Raw genomic sequence first — 17231 nt, 5'->3', positions numbered from 1 at the left:
GAACTCGAGGAATGTTCCAACTACACAGGCCCGGCCCCCTCAAGGGGCGGGGCCTAATGGCACAGATGAGGCTGGGCTGTGGCCCGTGGAACGTACCACCAGCGCGGGGCGGGTGTAGGGACGTACCAGTGCGCAGGGGCGGGGCGTCGCTCCTGTTGCCCAGCACAGGTTGCGCGTGGGCGCGTGCCGCTGTGGATTCTGTGCTGTGGAGGGTATCTGTGGCGGAAACGCAGCTTGCTAACCAGAGGCTCCGTTAGAAAAAGCACCAGGCATTGGAGTTACCGTGACGCCTGCACTTTCAGCTTTGTAAGCTATCTGGTGCGTGCTACTCCGCTGATTGGAGCCTGAGCTGCACTCGGAAAAATAGATTTAATTTGAGACTGGTTGGCGAGGACTAGAACGCACCACGTTTGCAAAGCGCTTTGCACAAGGTAGGAATGGGGCCGTTAGTGGCTTAGGACCCCTTTTCCCTCTTCCACCGTAATTAGTTTGTCTAGTTAGTGCCTGCACGCCCGCAGTCGTATTTTAAATATTTGTTGAGCATACACTGTAGGGTATAATTGTGTGCTTACTTATTCATTAAATATTTGCAGACGGCATTTTCTCCTGTCTTCACAACTAAAAAGACAAGGAGTGCCTGCTTTAGCCTGCGGCATGCACAAAGCACTGGGTTCGAACCCGTGCACCTCAGACGCCAGGCGGTCGTGCAGTTCTACGTGGGAAGTAGAAGCGGGAAGATCCGGAGTTAAAGGTCATTCTTGGCTGTGAAATAAAATGTAATATAGTGAGTTTCAGGCCACCTTGGACTATTGAAACTGGGCGGGGGAGGGGCAAGAAAGTGAAGCATTTCCAAGGTGCCCATTGAATAACAGTCCTCCTTTGAGAAAACCCTCAGCAAGAAAAAGCCCTTTTTGCCCTTAGGCTTGTTATTCCAAGCTGCTATTCTTACTTGGCCTTGCTCTTAGCTCACTTGACCCCTTTCACAGGGAGCCCTGGAGGCTGAGTCTGGCAGGCCCAGCACACCCACTGGGCAGCGTGAAGACCCCGGTGGAACGGCGGAATGCAAGCCCTCCACCTTCCGCACCGCAGCCCCAGCAGCTACAGGGTCAAGGCCAGGGCATCCTATGTGGATGAGACCCTGTTTGGCAGCCCAGCAGGAACCCGGCCCACTCTGCCAGACTTTGACCCACCCTGGGTGCAGAACTGTAACAGATCTAGAGGACCTCTGAAGGTCTCTCTGGCCAAGAGAGACTGTGAGTCCTCCTCTTCCAGGGGCAGCACACCAAACCTTACACCAAGGAAGAAAAACAAATACAGGTAAGGGGGGAGGAGGGTGAGCGCCTGTACTGAGTGAGGGTGGCTGTCTTGGGCCCTTTCCTGGTTGCCGTGAAAAAATACTCTTGGCAGCAGAAACTTGGGCGAGAAAGGTCTTGTTCTGGCTCACAGTGTGAATAGCTCTCATAAGAAATTGCAGCAGTGTGGGGTGGAGACAGCAGGTCACATTGCATGCTTGCTACTCAGCACTCTCTCTTAATTTCGTTCAGTCCCAGGGCATCTGACCCCCTCTTCTGACATCCCAGGGATGTGCACACAAAACTCTAGTACTAAGAGGAAGGTCTCTCGTAGGCATGGCCATAGGCCAGCCTGACCTTAGCCAGTTGCTCGCTGATGTTCTCTTCCTGGGTGATTCCAGATCCTGCCAAGTTGACAATTGAAACTGACCATCAGAGTAGCTGTGAGGCCTCCTGGTACAGTGTGCTAGGCACCTACCTGCTGTGAGGCCATGGCCAAGCGCCTTGATTCTTTGAGATGTGTGTTTCCTCATGGCACATGAGACGAGTGTCCACGTTAAATGAGAGTGGGGGGCAACCTTGGCATAGCAGCCCATGCTTAGGAACATCTTGATGAATGCTGGTGTGGGCTGGTCAGATGGCTCAGTAGGTAAGGGTTCGTGGCCTACAATTGCTGGAACCTTCATAAGGGTGGAAGAAGAGAACTGACCCCCACAGAGTTGACCTCTGACCTACACTTGTGTGCCTCTCTCTGCATATGCATACATATCCACACCATACACATGGCAGTAATAATAAATTTAAAATTTTTAAAAAGGAGATTCTTGGGAGAAAAGAAATATTCAGGTAAAAAAAAATTATATCTCTGCTGACTTTTTTGAAAAAGTGCATTTGTTTTTGGATGGGAGGAGTGTATAATGGTAGAGATCAAAGAACAACTTCTAGGAATCAGTTCTTTCCTTCTACTATGTGGATCTTGAGGATCAAACTCAGGCTGCCAGTCTTGGCCACAAGCACCCTTAGCCACTGAGCCATCTTGCTGGCCCACGCTTCTATGGAGGTTTTTGCTGTTCCTCAACAACAGTGTCTGCTACTGGTGTTTATGTAGCACTTAATGGACCTAACCACTCCATTAATCTGGAGCTATGCAGATTCAGGAAGGGGTCTATCATCTGATGCACAAGACTTGAACATGTACGGATATTCACGTGACTCCCGGAGTGGTCAACCCTGCCCCCAATACCAATGAGTGGCCGAGTTGGGACTCTTGATGGTGGGGCTCATATGAGTTGCTCCAGGTGAGGGTCCCCCTTAGGACTGTTCCCCTCCCCAGCATGTCCTTCTGTCTCCAAGAGAAGAGAGAAGGAAGCCCCAAGCTGCCTTGGCCTGCTACCTGTCACTGTATTGAAGAACAAGTCAGGCTTATTCATGGGTGGCAGGCAGGCTCTGCTGCTTCAGTCCCTGGCGGGGAGTGAGGTTGTAGAGGGCTTTAGGGTCATCACCCCAGGTCACCGCACCCTTCTCTTTTCTAGGTTGATTGGTCACACCCCATCCTACTGCGATGAGTCACTGTTTGGCACTAACAAGGAGGGGTCTCGGACAGCCATGGAGGATGCCGCCAAGCTCCGGACCCTTTTCTGGACCCCACCAGCCATCCCTAGGGATAGCCACTCACCTCGCCCCAGGGAGATCCCACTTCGAGCCATTCACCCAGCTGGACCCTCTGGGACAGAGCCCAGAGTGGCCACAGGCTCCCAGAAGATGTCCCAGGATGGGTTGGGTGTTCCCCACCCTTTGGGACAGAGGCGTTCCCATTCACTCACCCACCTAAATGTCCCCAGCATGGGCCATCCAGCTTCCAGTGTCCCCCAGACCAATGGGCCTTGGAGTCCTCGGCCTTACACATCAGGGGCCACTATCAAGAGTCCCCTGGTCACTCCAAAGGCACACTCAGGCAGTGTTTTGGGGCCAGCTACTCCTTGGCGAGGGGCCTGTCCCCGCAAGCCAAAGCCTCCTTGGAAATGAGATTCTCACCAGGGATGCCTTTGGCTCAAAGCCAGGACTCAAGCTCAGGTGGGGTCCTCTGGAGACAGTGGTCCCAGGGCCACCATATGCTGGAGAAGCCTCCCTGGGGCTTCATGGTGAGGATGGGCCATAATGTCCTTAGTCCCGACAAGCTCAGGATGTCTCCAGCCTTCTCTACCAGGTATTTGGGGTCCTTGAGATGTCTCTTAGCAGTGTCTCAGCTGCCTTCTGCATCCGTGCCAAGCTCCACCCAGCTCCCTGCAAAGGATTCAGTTTCTACAGGGGTCTGGAAGCCTTAAGGGAGTGCCCTGGGCTGCGTATGGACCCCAGGAGTGGGACATGGAGAGACATTATTTTAATATTCATGTGTTTATTCCACATAATAAATGTATTTGGATCACCAAAGCCAGTAGTGTCGCCGGGCGGTGGTGGCGCATGCCTTTAATCCCAGCACTTGGGAGGCAGAGGCAGGCGGATTTCTGAGTTCGAGGCCAGCCTGGTCTACAGAGTGAGTTCCAGGACAGCCAGGACTACACAGAGAAACCCTGTCTCGAAAAAACCAAAACCAGTAGTGTCGATTTCAGTGGCATTAGACAGGACAACAAGAGATCAGAGGATGTGATTAGATGTGACAGAGATGTCAGTGGCTGCTGAGGTCTGAAGACCTCAAGCAATGCTTTGTCTGCTCAAGGTCTATCTCAGTCCTTCCACTCCACAAGTAGGTGGATGGGCGGTTCTTGTTGGCTTGGCACATATTCAGAGTCCTTTGTTAGCAATTGTCTCGTTAGGGGGTGGAGATATAGCTCATGGTAGAGTGTTTGCCTTAAGTATACATGAATTGGTGCCCTGGATTCAGTCCCCAGCAACCCCCACCCCAACAAAACAAGGGCTTAGTATGAGTAGAGACTCCTGGGTACACAGCACCCCCACAGGCTGCAGGGGTCCCTGGGCCTCAGGCTTCACCCAAGGTCCTGCATCCTTCCCTAGATGATGGACATAGGGCCTTGAGCCTCCCCTGCCCCCATCCCTTCTGAGCATGCCAGAGAGCCCAGTGGGCATCTCACTGTTGTCTAAGGGTAGCCATGCCCAGGGTCATATATAATCAATCACCTGCAGAGGTGCCACAATCGTGCCCCAGCACAGACAGGCTTTGCGATTTAGCCATTTAGGATATTTAAGCTTCTAGAGCTTTCACGAAGAATTGGTTGGTTTACCTCTTGTTTTTCTTCCCATCCCTCCAGGTTGATAGACACAGACTAGAAACACATTCTTCCGTCCACACTAAAGGTTAGCTAAAGCCCAGAGTGAGGCTACCAGCTAGCTGACGCCAGGCCTGGAATCTGGCTTCGGACAGGAACCACAAAAAGTGGAGGGAAGAAGGGAGTCTGGAGAGAGGCCCCACCCACCCTAGGGGCTGGAGAGAAGGCCCAGCAGCCAAGACTGCTCTTCCAGAAGACCTGGGTTTGGTTCCCAGCTCCCACATCAGATGGCTCATAACTGCCTGTAACTCCAGTTCCAGGGAGCCAGAACCCTCGGACCTCTGGAGGCACCAGGCACATGTGTGACGTGTATGTAATGGTATGTGTGGGTGTGCACACACACATTTTAAGATAAAAACGAAGTAGGAACGGAAGGGATGACTCATGGGTTACCACTCTGTCAGAGGGCTTGAGTTCGGATCTCAGTGCCCTCTCCAAGTGACTCACAAGGCCTTTGGTTCCAGTCCCGGTGAATTCCACATCCAGCTGTGGCCTCCACAGGCACACCCACATAAATAAAATAAACCTTCGTCTGTTTTTGCAAGACAGGGTTCCCCCCATGTAACTCTGGCTGTCCTAGAACTAGCTTGGTAAAACAGGCTAGCCTCAAACTCACGGAGATCTACCTGCCTCTCCCTGAGTGGAGGGATTAAAGCCATGGTATGGGCCACTAGCATTCCCTCTCCCCACCCACCTTAAAGCACCATCCTTTGCGCTTATAATTTCAGCATTTAAGAATCAGAAGCAGGATCACATAAGTTCAAGGCCACTCTGGGTTACATAGAAAAAAAAGTTGCAGGGTGGTTGCTGCTGAGGCATGGGAGCCATAGCCCCTTCCCTCCCCCCAACCCCTACCCCCGTACTGGGATAGCAGGGATGATAAGTTCCTGAGCCGAGGGAGACATAGGACCCCGTACTGGGACAGCAGGGATGATGAGATAGATCCTTGCAGAAAGGGCTGTTAAGTTTCTATGGGAGAATTCTCAAGTCATGATGTTCTAGCAGCTAATACTTTTTAAAACTCATGAAACAACAGTCTGCGCACACTAACCCGCCTTGCTGCTGCCCTCCTGACTGGTCAGAGCGAAGGGGCCCATGCGGACAGTCCCCAGCAGGCCAGGGCAGCCTGGTGGTAATGTCTCATGGCAGCCACCGTAGCTTCCAAGATAAGATGAGGGCCTCATTTGTCAATGAAGATGTGGGAGGATCAGGTACAAAGTTTGCACCCTCCTCAGGGTGTTGCGCCCGCAGCCTCAGCCTGGGACAGACATGTCTGTTGAAGGGTGAGCCATTGGGTGTGGTTTAAAATGGTTTTGTTGTTTCGGGTTTTTTTTTTTTTTAAGATTTATTTATTATTATATGTAAGTACACTGTAGCTGTCTTCAGACACACCAGAAGTGGGCATAGATCTCATGATGGTTGTGATCACCATCATGATCAGATCTAGGGATGGTTGTGAGCCACCATGTGGTTGCTGGGATTTGAACTTGGGACCTTCGGAAGAGCAGTCAGTGCTCTTAATCACTGAGTCATCTCTCCAGCCCCCATGGTTTGGTTTGGATTGGTTTGGTTTTTAATTTTAGCCATCATTAAAGCCAGGGATGGAAGGGCTAGGGCAGAATGGGGGCAGGGTTGGGACTCCATAGGGCGAGGTTGAGGCTAGGCAGGGGCGGGGCCAGACCAGTCAGCAGTCACTTCTTGCCTTTGCCCTTGGCCTTGGCCTTCTTTCCCTTGCCCTTCTCTTCCTTGGGCTTCTCTTCCTTGGGCTTCTCTTCCTTGGGCTTCTCTTCCTTGGGCTTCTCCTTGCCCTTCGCCTTGTCTTTGTCCTTCCCCTTGTCTTTGCCTTTGCCCTTGCCCCGCTTCTTCTTCTTGGACCTGAGCATGGAGCGCACCAGGTAGCCCTTCCACACGGCCTGGATGAGCGTGGCGGCTCTCACCATGCGTACCATCTCGCGCTCTGCCTCCACCCTCTTCTTGGAATTGATCTCGCTCTCGGTGCGGATCTGGGAGAACTCCTCCACCAGCACCGCGTGCCTCTCCTTCAGCTCCTCCAGCTGCAGCTTCTCCTCCTTGTGGATGCTCTCCAGGTCCTCATATTCCTCCTAGGCGAGGGGCGTGGCTGGAGATGCGCAGCACCTGGCATGGCCTCCCTGTTCCCCATGCACCCGGCTTCCAGCCCAGCCAGGTGGATGTCGAGCCTGTCTGTATATTTATACCCGGGCTCGCTCCAGGAAAGACCCAGCTGAGCAGATCTTGGAATGGAGGGAGGAACAAGGGTTGTGAGTTGTGCAAACCTATGTGTGTATGTGTGCGTGCGTTTGTGTGTGTTTGTGTGTGTATGTGAATATAGGTAGAGGCTCAAGGTCAGGTGTCCTCCTCAGTCTCTCCATCCTACTTTCTGAGGCAGACTTTCTCTCTGAACCTGGAGCTTGCTGATGTGACTGAGCTAGCTGGACAGCAAACTCCCAGGATCAGCCTGTCTCTGCCTTCCCAGCACTGTGATTACAGGGGCACATTGCTGCCTTCACTTCTCACATGGGTGCAGGGGATACGAACTCGGGTCCTCATGTTTGCATGGCAAGGCATCCTACTGAGCTAGGCCAACTGCCTGCTGTTGGCCCTAGTTTTGAAGTCTAGCTTCTCTTCACCTTTAGAAGATTCCCCTTTTAAGTTTCTGGTTTTCCTCACTTGAAACACTGGGACAATTCCAAATACCAGGGCCAGTTTCTGGGATCAAGATACCTTTGGGCTTCAGTGTGAACTGGTCCCTCATAGACCCCTGGATAGGAGGTCTGGTGCCCACTAGGTGGCGCTGTTGAGTAGTGACTGACTCGCGAAAGCTCCAAGCTCCTCTGTGGGTTACCCAGTGGATACAGTACAATGATCGCTAAACAAACAGGAGGAGGGCCCTTCCGGGAGGAAGTAGTTCCTGAGGGGGGAGTAGGGCGGGACCTTGAAAAGTATCTTCTTCTCGGTGTGTGTCTTCCTCCTCCTCCCCTATATCCTCTTTCCTCTCTTATTCTCAGCTATTATGTGCCCTCCCTCCTCTTTCTCTCTATCCCTCCCTTCCACCAGCATCTACAGACATATCCGGGGACACAGCTCATGAGCGATGCCAGTTTGAAACCTTCAGAGGGACACTGAGGACTGGCTCGCTTCCCTGCCTTATCCTGGAGCCTGGCACCTGGGCCTTTGGGGTGTAGAGTGACAGAGATGCGGTGGGCTCGCCTGTGAACTCGGAGCAGGCAGGAGCTGAGCGGGGCTGGAGAAGAGGACCACGGGAGGTGGCTGTTAGGTCGGAGCCACGTGCTTCAGGATGAATCTAGATTTCGGCAGTTTCCGCTTTTCATCTCTTCCTACCCTGCATTCTACACACACACACACACACACCGCCCATATACTCACCACCCACACCTGGACATGCCCCTACGGGCAAAGGGTCTCTAAGGGAGGCTCATACCTAGGCCACTTTGAGCAGCTCCTGCCCGATTACCCATCCCTCCCAAGCCCTCAGGAGGAACCCCCGGCACGTACCTGCTTCTCGCACATCTCCATATCATATTTCTGGATCCAGTTCTCGATTTCTGTCTCCACTTTGTATTTTTTCTTAAAACAAAAAAGTCCAGGCAGGGCGCATTGAGTTGGCTCAGTAGGTGGCAGAGGCACTTAGGACTTGAGTTTAATTCTCTGATGCCACAGGGGAGGGGGCAGCAGGGAGCTAATAACAGAGTTGTTCTCTGATCTCCATATAGGCATCGTGGTACCTGTATGTACACAGGTACATACATACACACACAAACACAGCATGCACACACGTAATAATAATTTTTTAAAGGGTTAGCTCCCAGCTGGAAGTGAGGCTCAAAACCTTTGTCTAGCACAACCCCCAGTATTTAAAATTAAATTAAAACACACACACACACACACACACACACACACACACACACACACACACACACATTTGGGGCTGGAGAGGAGGCTCAGCAGTTAAGAGCACTAGTTTCCCCTCCAGAGGACTCAGGTACAATTCCCAGGTACCACATGGTAGCTCATGACCCTCAGTAACTTGAGTTTCAGAGGATCCAAGATCCTCTTCTGGTCCTCTGATGACAGTGCACACATGCAGTGCACAGACATACACGTGGGCAATATAACCGTGTACATAAAATCAAAGCTGAAGGAAGAAAACACTTGGGCCAGGCACAGTGGTGCACACCTTTGATCCCAGAACTAGGGAAGAGGCAGAGGTAGGTGCATCTCCGAGTTCTAGGCCAGCCTGGTCTATGGAGAGAGTTCCAGGACAGCCAGGGCTACACATTGAGATCCTGTCTCAGTAAATAAAAAACGTTTTTCCCCACCCCATACATAAAATGGAATGTGATTCGGCCACAGAAATGAATGGTGCAAAAACATGGCCTTCACCATGGGTGGACTTGGTGAGGGAGAAGCCAGGGCAAAGAGCAGACTCTGTTTGAGGACACGCCATAATGGAGGATGAGCAGCTGCCAGAGGACCTCTCTGCCTACTGGCAGTTACAGTTTTAAATTTTAATTTTTTTAAAACATTTTAAATTAAAAAAATTTAAATTAAAAATATTTTAATTATACTTATTTATTTTGTGTGTGGGAGGAAAGTAGGCATGTGTCACTAGGCATATATGCAGGTCAGAAGACAGCTTGCAGGAGTTGGGTCTCTTCTGCCACCATGTGGGTTCCAGGGATAAGAGTCAGGTTATTGGGTTTGTCAGCAGGCTCCATTACAGACGGAGCTCTCTTGCTGCATCCCCCCTTTATCACCCCTCGCCCCCTCTAGACAGGTTGCAGGAAACTGTAGATATGATACTAAGTGGGCCGCTTTAAATGGATATTTGTATTTTATGCGGATTTTTACTTCAAATGAAAAGAAGCAGGTAGCCGGTGTTGTGAAGGGTGCCTGTGATCACAGCCCTTGGCAATGAGGGGTAATGGACTGCCGTGAGTTGGAGACTTCTTTGGGGTATACTGACTGACATGGTCTTTTCACTAGTGTGTGTGTGTGTGTGTGTGTGTGTATGCAAGCATGCACGAAAACAATACTAGGCTGTGGGCAGAGGGCAGAGGACAACTTGCAGGAACTGGTTCTCTCCTACCATATGGGTCCTGGGGATTAAACTCAGGGTATCAGGCTTGACTGAAAGTGCCTTTCCTGCTGAGCCGACCCAGCTCTGTATTGTCTTAAAAACAAAACAAAAAACCAAAAGGAACTCCTAGATTCCACAGAACTGTTCTTAGTGTGGGCCCTGAAGGAAGGCTGGCTTCAGGAGCCCCCCACCCCACCCCTGCCCCGTGACCCTCCGGGACTGTCCACCAATCTAGTGCAGACCTCGGCCTTTTGTCTAGAGACACACAACTTCCATGAGATGCTCAAAGAGTCGGGACACTGGAAAAGCCTGGGGACTGGTGTGTAAGAAGGTGGCCTTGGAAAGAGACATGGCTTGGAAGGGCATGGCTGAGACAGGGAGCGAATGAAGCAGCTGTGCTTGGCACACGCCCAGACTTCCACCTGTGCTTCCTCAGAGCTCATCAAAACCAGACACAGAAGGGTCCTGTTCAGGTCGCCTGAGGGTCATGAACTACTTCAAGTAGGGGTCGTTATCCCTCTGGCTCAGGGGAGTCAGGAACTCTTTGGAGGTCACTGAGCTTCAGAGCCCTAATTCCGGGATAGGGATTTGGCTTCCTTGCTTCCAACTCATGGCTTGGCTGCTTCCCCCTCCAACCTCCCAGGAAATCCCACCTATCTTGGGCCCTGCCCCCCCCCATTGTATCCCCAAGACCTCAGGGCACCTTCCTCAGTGCCTGCTCTGCCTCCCGGTTCTCCATGACCAGGTTGTGGTACTGTGCGCGGAGCGCCAGGATGTCCTGCTGTATCTTGGCAAGCCTGGCCTGGGAGGCCCGGAAATCCACCTTCTGCTGCTTCTCCGCCTCCTGCTTCGTGCGGAGGAGGCTGTTCTCTGAGAACTTGAACACCTGGTGCAGATGGTTCTTCAGTTCCTGGATCACAAAGTTCTCCTTCTCCACCTAGGCCGGGATGAATGAGGACAGAGCCCTATTAGCCCCCACAGTCATTGGGCAGCTGGCCTTTGGCTTATGCTTATCTCAGGCCTAGGACCACATGCCCCCCTCCCGTAAGAAAAGGGTTGACCAACTAAGGCCTACAGGCCAAATCCAGTCAGACATATCTGTCAATAAAGTATTATGGAGACACAGCCCTTTAGTCCTGACACTGTCCATGGCTGCTTCCACACTAACAGCAGAGGCACGTTAAGACCGTTAGCCCACCGAGCCCAGTGTGTGGAATGTGTGAGCCTTTGGAGCTGGGGTGCAGAGCCAGAAAGAAAGCCGACTGCTGTTGCTCACCTGTGGCAAGGGTGCAGGAAAACAGTAGCCACGGAGGACCCACGGCCACCAAGATGCAACACATCTGAGATTCCTTATAATACACTCACTAGGAAAATCTGGTGGGTGGTGGGGCCGGTTGGAACACACTTACAGGTGCACTTTAAGCTGCCTGCAAAAGCTTTGGATGTTCAAATATTCAAATCCTTCTGTAAGGTGAAACATAGCTCTGTGTTCACGGCTATAGAGTGGCCTGTATGTGTGTGCATGTGTGCGCTTGTGTGTACACCCTCAACTGTCATCCACCTCTCTCTCTGGCCCAGAGTTTGTTGGCTATGCTAGGCTGGTGGGCCACTGACTCCTGGGGGTCCTCCTGTCCCTGCCTGCCCAGTGCTCAGATGACAGGGACAACTCAGGTCCCCTGGCTTGCACAAAAGGCTTTGTCTTCACTGAGCCATGGCCAGCCCCATGTGCATGAATGCAGGTGCCTGTGGTGTCCAGCAGAGGGCGTGAGATTTCCCCACCACCACCACACACACACACACACACACACACACACACACACACACCCAGGAGCTGGAGTTACAGGTTTGCAAGCTGCTGGACACAAGGCCTGGGAACTGCCCTCTGTTGCTCTGTAAGAGTAATGCATATTGGGAGTGGTGGTGCATGCCTTTAATCCCAACTCTTGGGAGGCACAGGTAGGTGGGACTCTGAGCTTCAGGTCAGCCTGGTCTATGGCATTCCAGTTAAGCCAGTTAAGGCCATAGAATGAGACCCTGTCTCAAATGGACAGAGCATGCACTTTTAACCTCTGAGCCATCTCTCCAACACCTCCCCCACGTGTCTGGTGTCTATCCTACCCGAGGCAAAGGACCCGCTTAGCTGATGACACAGACACTTTGCCAACCCCTGGCGGGGAAGGTTTTTCTTGCTTGTCTGGCTCAACCCCGCTTTCTGTACCCTCCTTGTCTTCATGGCGCTGTCCCTGGTCCTTCTGGCCAGAATTCAGTTCTCTTGTATCATTCTTTGATAGCACCCTGTCCTTGTCCTTCACTGAGCTCTGGTGGGCCTACCTACAGACATACCTCCGAGTAAAATGCTCAGAACAATCTCTAAGAAATAAACGATGGGAAAGCTATTGAAACCTGTGAGAGAAAAGCCAAGTCCCAAAGTGTTGGCCTGTTCCTGTGCGATTTCTTCCCTAACTTGGGAGACGCTAGGGAGGCGTACCTCTGACTCCTTGCTCTTCAGCACGTCGGCCAGCTCAGCCTGGAGGCCATCGATGACCTCCTGGTTCCTCTCATTCCTCCGACTGATGTCCTGTATGAATTGATTCTTCTCCTTTACTTCCATGGGGCTGGTGAGGAGCTTCTCAAAGAGGAAACCACGAAACTCCACCAGGCCATTGAGGAGGCACTGGGCCCCTGGGCTTCTGCCTGGTGCCTGGACCTGTAGCAGCCTGGTAAGCTGGGGCTCGCTAAGCAAGAGTCTCAGGATGGTCTTGGTGGAATCTCGGAACTGGTGTGTCACTGGCCACAGGCTGGCCTTGTGCAGCTCTAGGGGCAGTAGGCGTTCCCGGTTCCAGGCTTCCTCAGCTTCTTCCTCTTCCTCCAGCTGTTTGTATTTCCTCTGCAGGATGTCGGCCCTCTCCACCAGAGTCTGGCCAATGTCCAGATGTTCTCTTAGGGTTCTCACAAAATTCTCCGGCAACACGCCCTCCAGAGCCTCTGGGTGGGACTCCATGTAGGCCATCAGGGTTATCAGCTCTACCTTGTATATGGCCTCATCCAGGACTGACATGATCCTCTTGGCCTCAATGGTGTTGAGCTTGGATTTGGATGGGACTAAGGTCTTCATTGGCTCTGCTGGGACTATACCTGTCCTCAGTGGGATTCTTTGGATGGCTAGTCCATGGTAGGAAGGGGGTATGCTGACGTTGTCCAAGGCCATTTCTGGAGCTGCTGTCTTTGCCTCAGTATAACCTGGTACTGAGGTGGCAGCCAACTTAAGGCTCTCCTGGATTTCACAATCTCCAACAACTCTGCAAAGGAAGGGGTGGCTGTTAGGTACATCACAACCAGCCATGATGACCACTGTACAGAACCTCAAAGCTACTTTTAGCTCTTTTGTCTTTGAGGTTTGGTTTGGTTTTGAGATATGGTTCCTTATAGCCTAGGCTGTCCCTTTCTCCTGATCTGAGGGCTACGATTATAGCTGTGTACCACCCTGTCAGGCTTATCTTTGAGCTTCATGATGGGGCTTTAGCCAGCGGGGTAGAAGGCCTGAGGGTGGAGGTGAGTCTCAGGCACATCTGTCAGGCAAGAACAGCCACTGTTCTGAGGACCAACATATGAGGGTTACCCAAGAGGCAGAAACAGAGAGGACAGCTTCAGGCAGCTGAGGTCACCCAGCAGTGTCAGCAGCAGGAAGCCACATGTGTATCGCTCACCAGGGGCAGCAGACCCCAAAGGAGTTGCAGGTGTGGCTGGAAGTGCTGTCTGATCAGAGAGTGGAAATGCGCCTTGCCCAGGCTTGCATTTCCTCTCCATGTTGACCCTAAACTAGCAGGAAACCAACTCAAGAGCCTGGGTCACTGGTGGGCCGAATCAGCAGCCCAGGGCACAAAGGAGGCTGAGACAAGAAGCAGGATATGCCGTAGATTAGTAGATCAGGACAGGACACAGAGCAGATGGACCATAGAATAGGACCAGACACTGAGAGAGGAGGACAGGTCACAGAACAGGACAGGATAGGATAGGACAGGACACGGTCAGAGCTGAACAGGTCATAGCCAACAGTGGGGCAAGGTCAAGCAGGGTGGGTGACTGTGCACCAGCACACACTAGGAGCATCTATGATCAGATGTGCATAGTGTGTGCATGTGTGTATATATGTGCATGTGTGTGTGCCTACATATTACATGTCCATATGCAGGCAGACATCACTATCAGGTGTCTTTCTTCATCCATCCCCCCCTTATTTTTTGAGACTGGGTCTCTCACTAAACCTGAACCTCACCAGCTCAGGTAAGCTGGTTGCCAGCAAGCCCAGGCTCACCTCCCCAAGGCTGATGTCCTTGGCTTTTTATGTGAGTTCTGGGAATGGAACTCAAGCTCAACATGCTTGTGGGCAGGCATCTTCCAAAGGCAGCCATCATCCCTCATCTCCCAACCAGGCCATTTGAAAACTGGGGTGGAGTTGTAACAATAACTTCAAAATACAGAGTACAGAAAGTTTCAGGGGATGTGGTAGCTGGTAAGACCAGTACCCAGGAGGCTCAGGCAAGGTGATGGCTGAGAGTTCGAGCCTGCCTAAGTATATTTTCAGAACTCCAAAAGTAAGTAAATAAATAAAATAAAGTTAAGCCAGGCAGTGGTGGTACACGCCTTTGATCCCAGAACTTGGGAGGCAGAGACAGGTGGATCTCATGAATTCCAGGCCAGCCTGGTCTACAGAGTGAGTTCTAGGACAGCCAGGGCTACAAGGAGAAGCCTTGTCTCAAAAACAAACAAACAAATAAACAAATAATTCACCAGGTGTGGTGGGGCAGGCCGATAATGCCAACACTTGGAAGAAAAGATGAGAAGGAGAAGGGAGGGAGGGAGGCAGGAGGCTAGTCCCATTTTCCTGAAAATCAAATCAAGTCCTGAATTAGAGGTCGCATATCAGATATCTTGCATATCAAGATATGAATATTTACAGTTAGGATGTAGCAATGAAATTATGGCTGGGGGTCACCACCACACGAGGAACTGTGTTAAAGGGCCACAGCATTAGGAAGGTTAAGAGCCACTGTGTGGACTCTGTTCTGAAACAGAAAGGGCATCAGGGTACCATCTGGAATGTCACTAAATCCAAAGTCTGGCTAACAGAACTGTATCGATAGTGACTCACATACTTGTTTCTCTTTTTGAGACTGAGTCTCATGTAGCCTGGGCTGGCCTGGGACTTGCTATGTAGCAACTCCTGCCTCCATCCCCAAAGCCTGAGAATTGTAGGCATGTGTGGTCAGTGGTCACCCTGGGCTAGCAATGTTACTTTCTTAGTTCTGACCTATAAAGTAACATCAGGGGGAGCTGAAGGAAGGATGCAGAGAACCTATATTATCCACAGTTGTTATGAAGTAAAAGGTTTGTCTTGAACTCAATGGTGACATCAGAAATCTTTGCCAAATTCTTTGGCAAGCTGGGTATAGGGGCATACACCTTTAGTCCTAGCACTCAGGAAGCAAAAGCAGGCAGATCTCTGAGTTTGAGGCCACCCTCAAACAGAGTGAGTTCCAGGACAGTCAGTACTACACAGAGAAACCCTGTCTCTAAAGAAAAGACTTAAAACAATTGGCTTTGATAACACAGTGGCTGGATCCTTGCTGGGAGACCTAAGTCTGGTTAGGGGACCTGGGCTCCCTTTACTGTAAGGCAAGACTAACCTTAGGCTCAACAGGAAGCTTCAAGCACAAGGCTCAGACAACTAATATTACATTATAGGCCCAGGGAAACTGAAGTGTGAGCCTGGGACATCATGGTGTCCCGTACGAATGCCAGCCACAGCTGAGTACCTACCTCTATGCTCAGCCTGCCCCTTCTTCATGCCCCTTGCCCTGGTGACTGGCTTTGACATCTCCACACAGATCTGATTAACTGCTCACTATCTGTCCCTTTTCTGAAGAAGCAGGGCCTGCCAACACCAGCAGGAGCTTGCCAGGGTGTGTTACACACTTCTGTGACTTGGGGAAGCCTGGAGAGAGTATTTGGAGGGGGTGAGGTGGGCCAGAGGACTCATCTCAGACTTCAGGCTCCTCAACCTCAGACTTGGACCTTGGACTCCTTGAGGTCTTAGCTGCCAGCCCTGGAGGGGACAGTGGCGCTGATGTCTCTGTCTGTGGAGGTCTCCTCAGGTGAAAGCACTCAGATTTCCCTCAGGGAGCAGACTCTCCCTGTCATAGAGGGAGGCTGAGCATAGAGGTAGGTACTCGGCTGTGGCTGGCATTCTTATGGGACACCATGATGTCCCAGGCTCATGCTTCAGTTTCCCTGGACCTATAATGTAATATTAGCTGTCTGAGCCTTGTGCTTGTGGTTTGTGTAAAACCTCACAGGTGGGTTAAAGTGTGGATTCCCAGCCCAGGGAACTATGCAGGGGTGCTGGGACTTTTTTTTTTTTTTTAAGACATGGGGTCTAGCTGGGCAGGTGGATTTCTGAGTTCAAGGCCAGCCTGGTCTACAGAGTGAGTTCCAGGACAGCTAGGGCTGCACAGAGAAACCCTGTCCCGAAAAACAAAACAAAACAAAACAAACAAAACAAACAAACAAAAAAAAGAGGAGAGGTCTGGTGGGGATTTCATTTTGGTGGGGATGGGTGAGTGCAGAGACTGAGTCTTACTGTTTAGCCTTGGCTGGCCTGAAACTCACAGAGAACCACCCACCTCTGCCTCTGGCTCCTGAGTGTTGGGACTGAAAGGCCTTGGCAACCATACCACCCTTGACTGGTTCAAGGTTCTTGGGTCATTAGGGCCATTGTCCTTGAAGGGGACACTCACACTGGCCTCTATCTTTGTCGCTCACAATCCACCCCCCTCCCTACTCCAGTCTCCAAACCACTGAGAAGTGAGCAAGCTCCCCCTCTCACAAGCTCTGCCGTGATGTGGGCACACTCTTCCACGTTGTCCTCCGAGTTCTCCTGGGCATCAATCAAAACTCCCAGAATTCTCGGGGAGACGGAGGCTGGGAACACAGAGCCACAGGGAGTGCTTCCAATCTGCTTTCAGTCAAATTGCCTCTTTTGCTTTAAAGGGCAAGCTTGTTTTCTTTGATTACCAAGATGCCCATCAGCTCTTGACAGCTCATTTGGGTGAACAGAGGAAAAATGGGGGAAGGGGACGGTGTAGGGAGAGGGGGATAGATGATGACGCCAGCAAAAATGACCCGGGAGTCGGCTCCTTCAATTCTAATATGATTGCTCTCTGTCCTTTTCGATGCTACCAACAACCTTCATAATAAAATTGTTCCCAACCCAGCCTCCTTTTGTAAGACTCCTGCCCAGAGAGTAAAACTGCTGGACCAAGGCTTTAATGGTCATGAATCCCATTGATTCATCTTTATCATGCAAATGTGCTTCCACTTCATTCAGATAGGCCTCTTGGATGTTTATTACTGCCTTCTTTGAAAAAAAAAGTTTTTCAGCTAACAGGAACCTCACAAACACTTGGAAAGAAGCTGGAAGAAGAAAGCCCATCGCCTGTGACTATGGGGCCCTCTGGTAGAGAGGTGGGGGGGGGG

The 17231-nt window shown here is 51.4% G+C and overlaps 2 protein-coding genes across 3 annotated transcripts in view; one reads left to right on the top strand and one right to left on the bottom strand.

Moving 5' to 3' along the window:
- The first annotated feature begins 123 nt into the window (after positions 1-123).
- On the top strand, positions 124-3722 carry Rita1 (RBPJ interacting and tubulin associated 1). Of its 2 annotated transcripts, XM_031337674.1 has the most exons (4): positions 124-431; positions 594-751; positions 987-1317; positions 2825-3722. In XM_031337674.1, exons 3-4 carry the CDS (start codon positions 1061-1063, stop codon positions 3315-3317), a joined length of 750 nt encoding a protein of 249 aa, XP_031193534.1. In that variant the 5' UTR covers positions 124-431; positions 594-751; positions 987-1060; the 3' UTR covers positions 3318-3722. The 2 variants fall into 2 exon arrangements, with proteins under 2 accessions (XP_031193534.1, XP_031193535.1); XM_031337675.1 differs by lacking the exon at positions 594-751.
- Positions 3723-6126: 2404 nt separating this feature from the next.
- Iqcd (IQ motif containing D) overlaps positions 6127-17231 on the bottom strand; it is a 19217-nt gene continuing 8112 nt past the window's right edge. Inside the window, exons 2-5 of the mRNA XM_031337672.1 lie at positions 12184-12994; positions 10399-10632; positions 8111-8182; positions 6127-6678 (exon numbers count right to left, since the gene is read on the bottom strand). Coding sequence (XP_031193532.1) covers positions 6268-6678; positions 8111-8182; positions 10399-10632; positions 12184-12903 — 1437 coding nt within the window. The 5' untranslated portion in view covers positions 12904-12994 and the 3' untranslated portion in view covers positions 6127-6267. The remainder of the gene's footprint in view (positions 6679-8110; positions 8183-10398; positions 10633-12183; positions 12995-17231) is intronic.

This window comes from Mastomys coucha, unplaced genomic scaffold (genome assembly GCF_008632895.1).
Source record: "Mastomys coucha isolate ucsf_1 unplaced genomic scaffold, UCSF_Mcou_1 pScaffold22, whole genome shotgun sequence".
Taxonomy (NCBI): Eukaryota; Metazoa; Chordata; class Mammalia; order Rodentia; family Muridae; genus Mastomys; species Mastomys coucha.
The sequence above is the reverse complement of the archived record's forward strand: the minus strand, read 5'-3'. Positions and strand labels throughout refer to the sequence as shown.

Coding starts and splice junctions, on each gene's coding strand:
- Rita1 (XM_031337675.1), top strand. CDS start 1,061: ATGCAAGCCCTCCACCTTCCGCACCGCAGCCCCAGCAGCTACAGGGTC. Junction 1,318..2,824: donor AGGAAGAAAAACAAATACAG/GTAAGGGGGGAG, acceptor TCTCTTTTCTAG/GTTGATTGGTCACACCCCAT.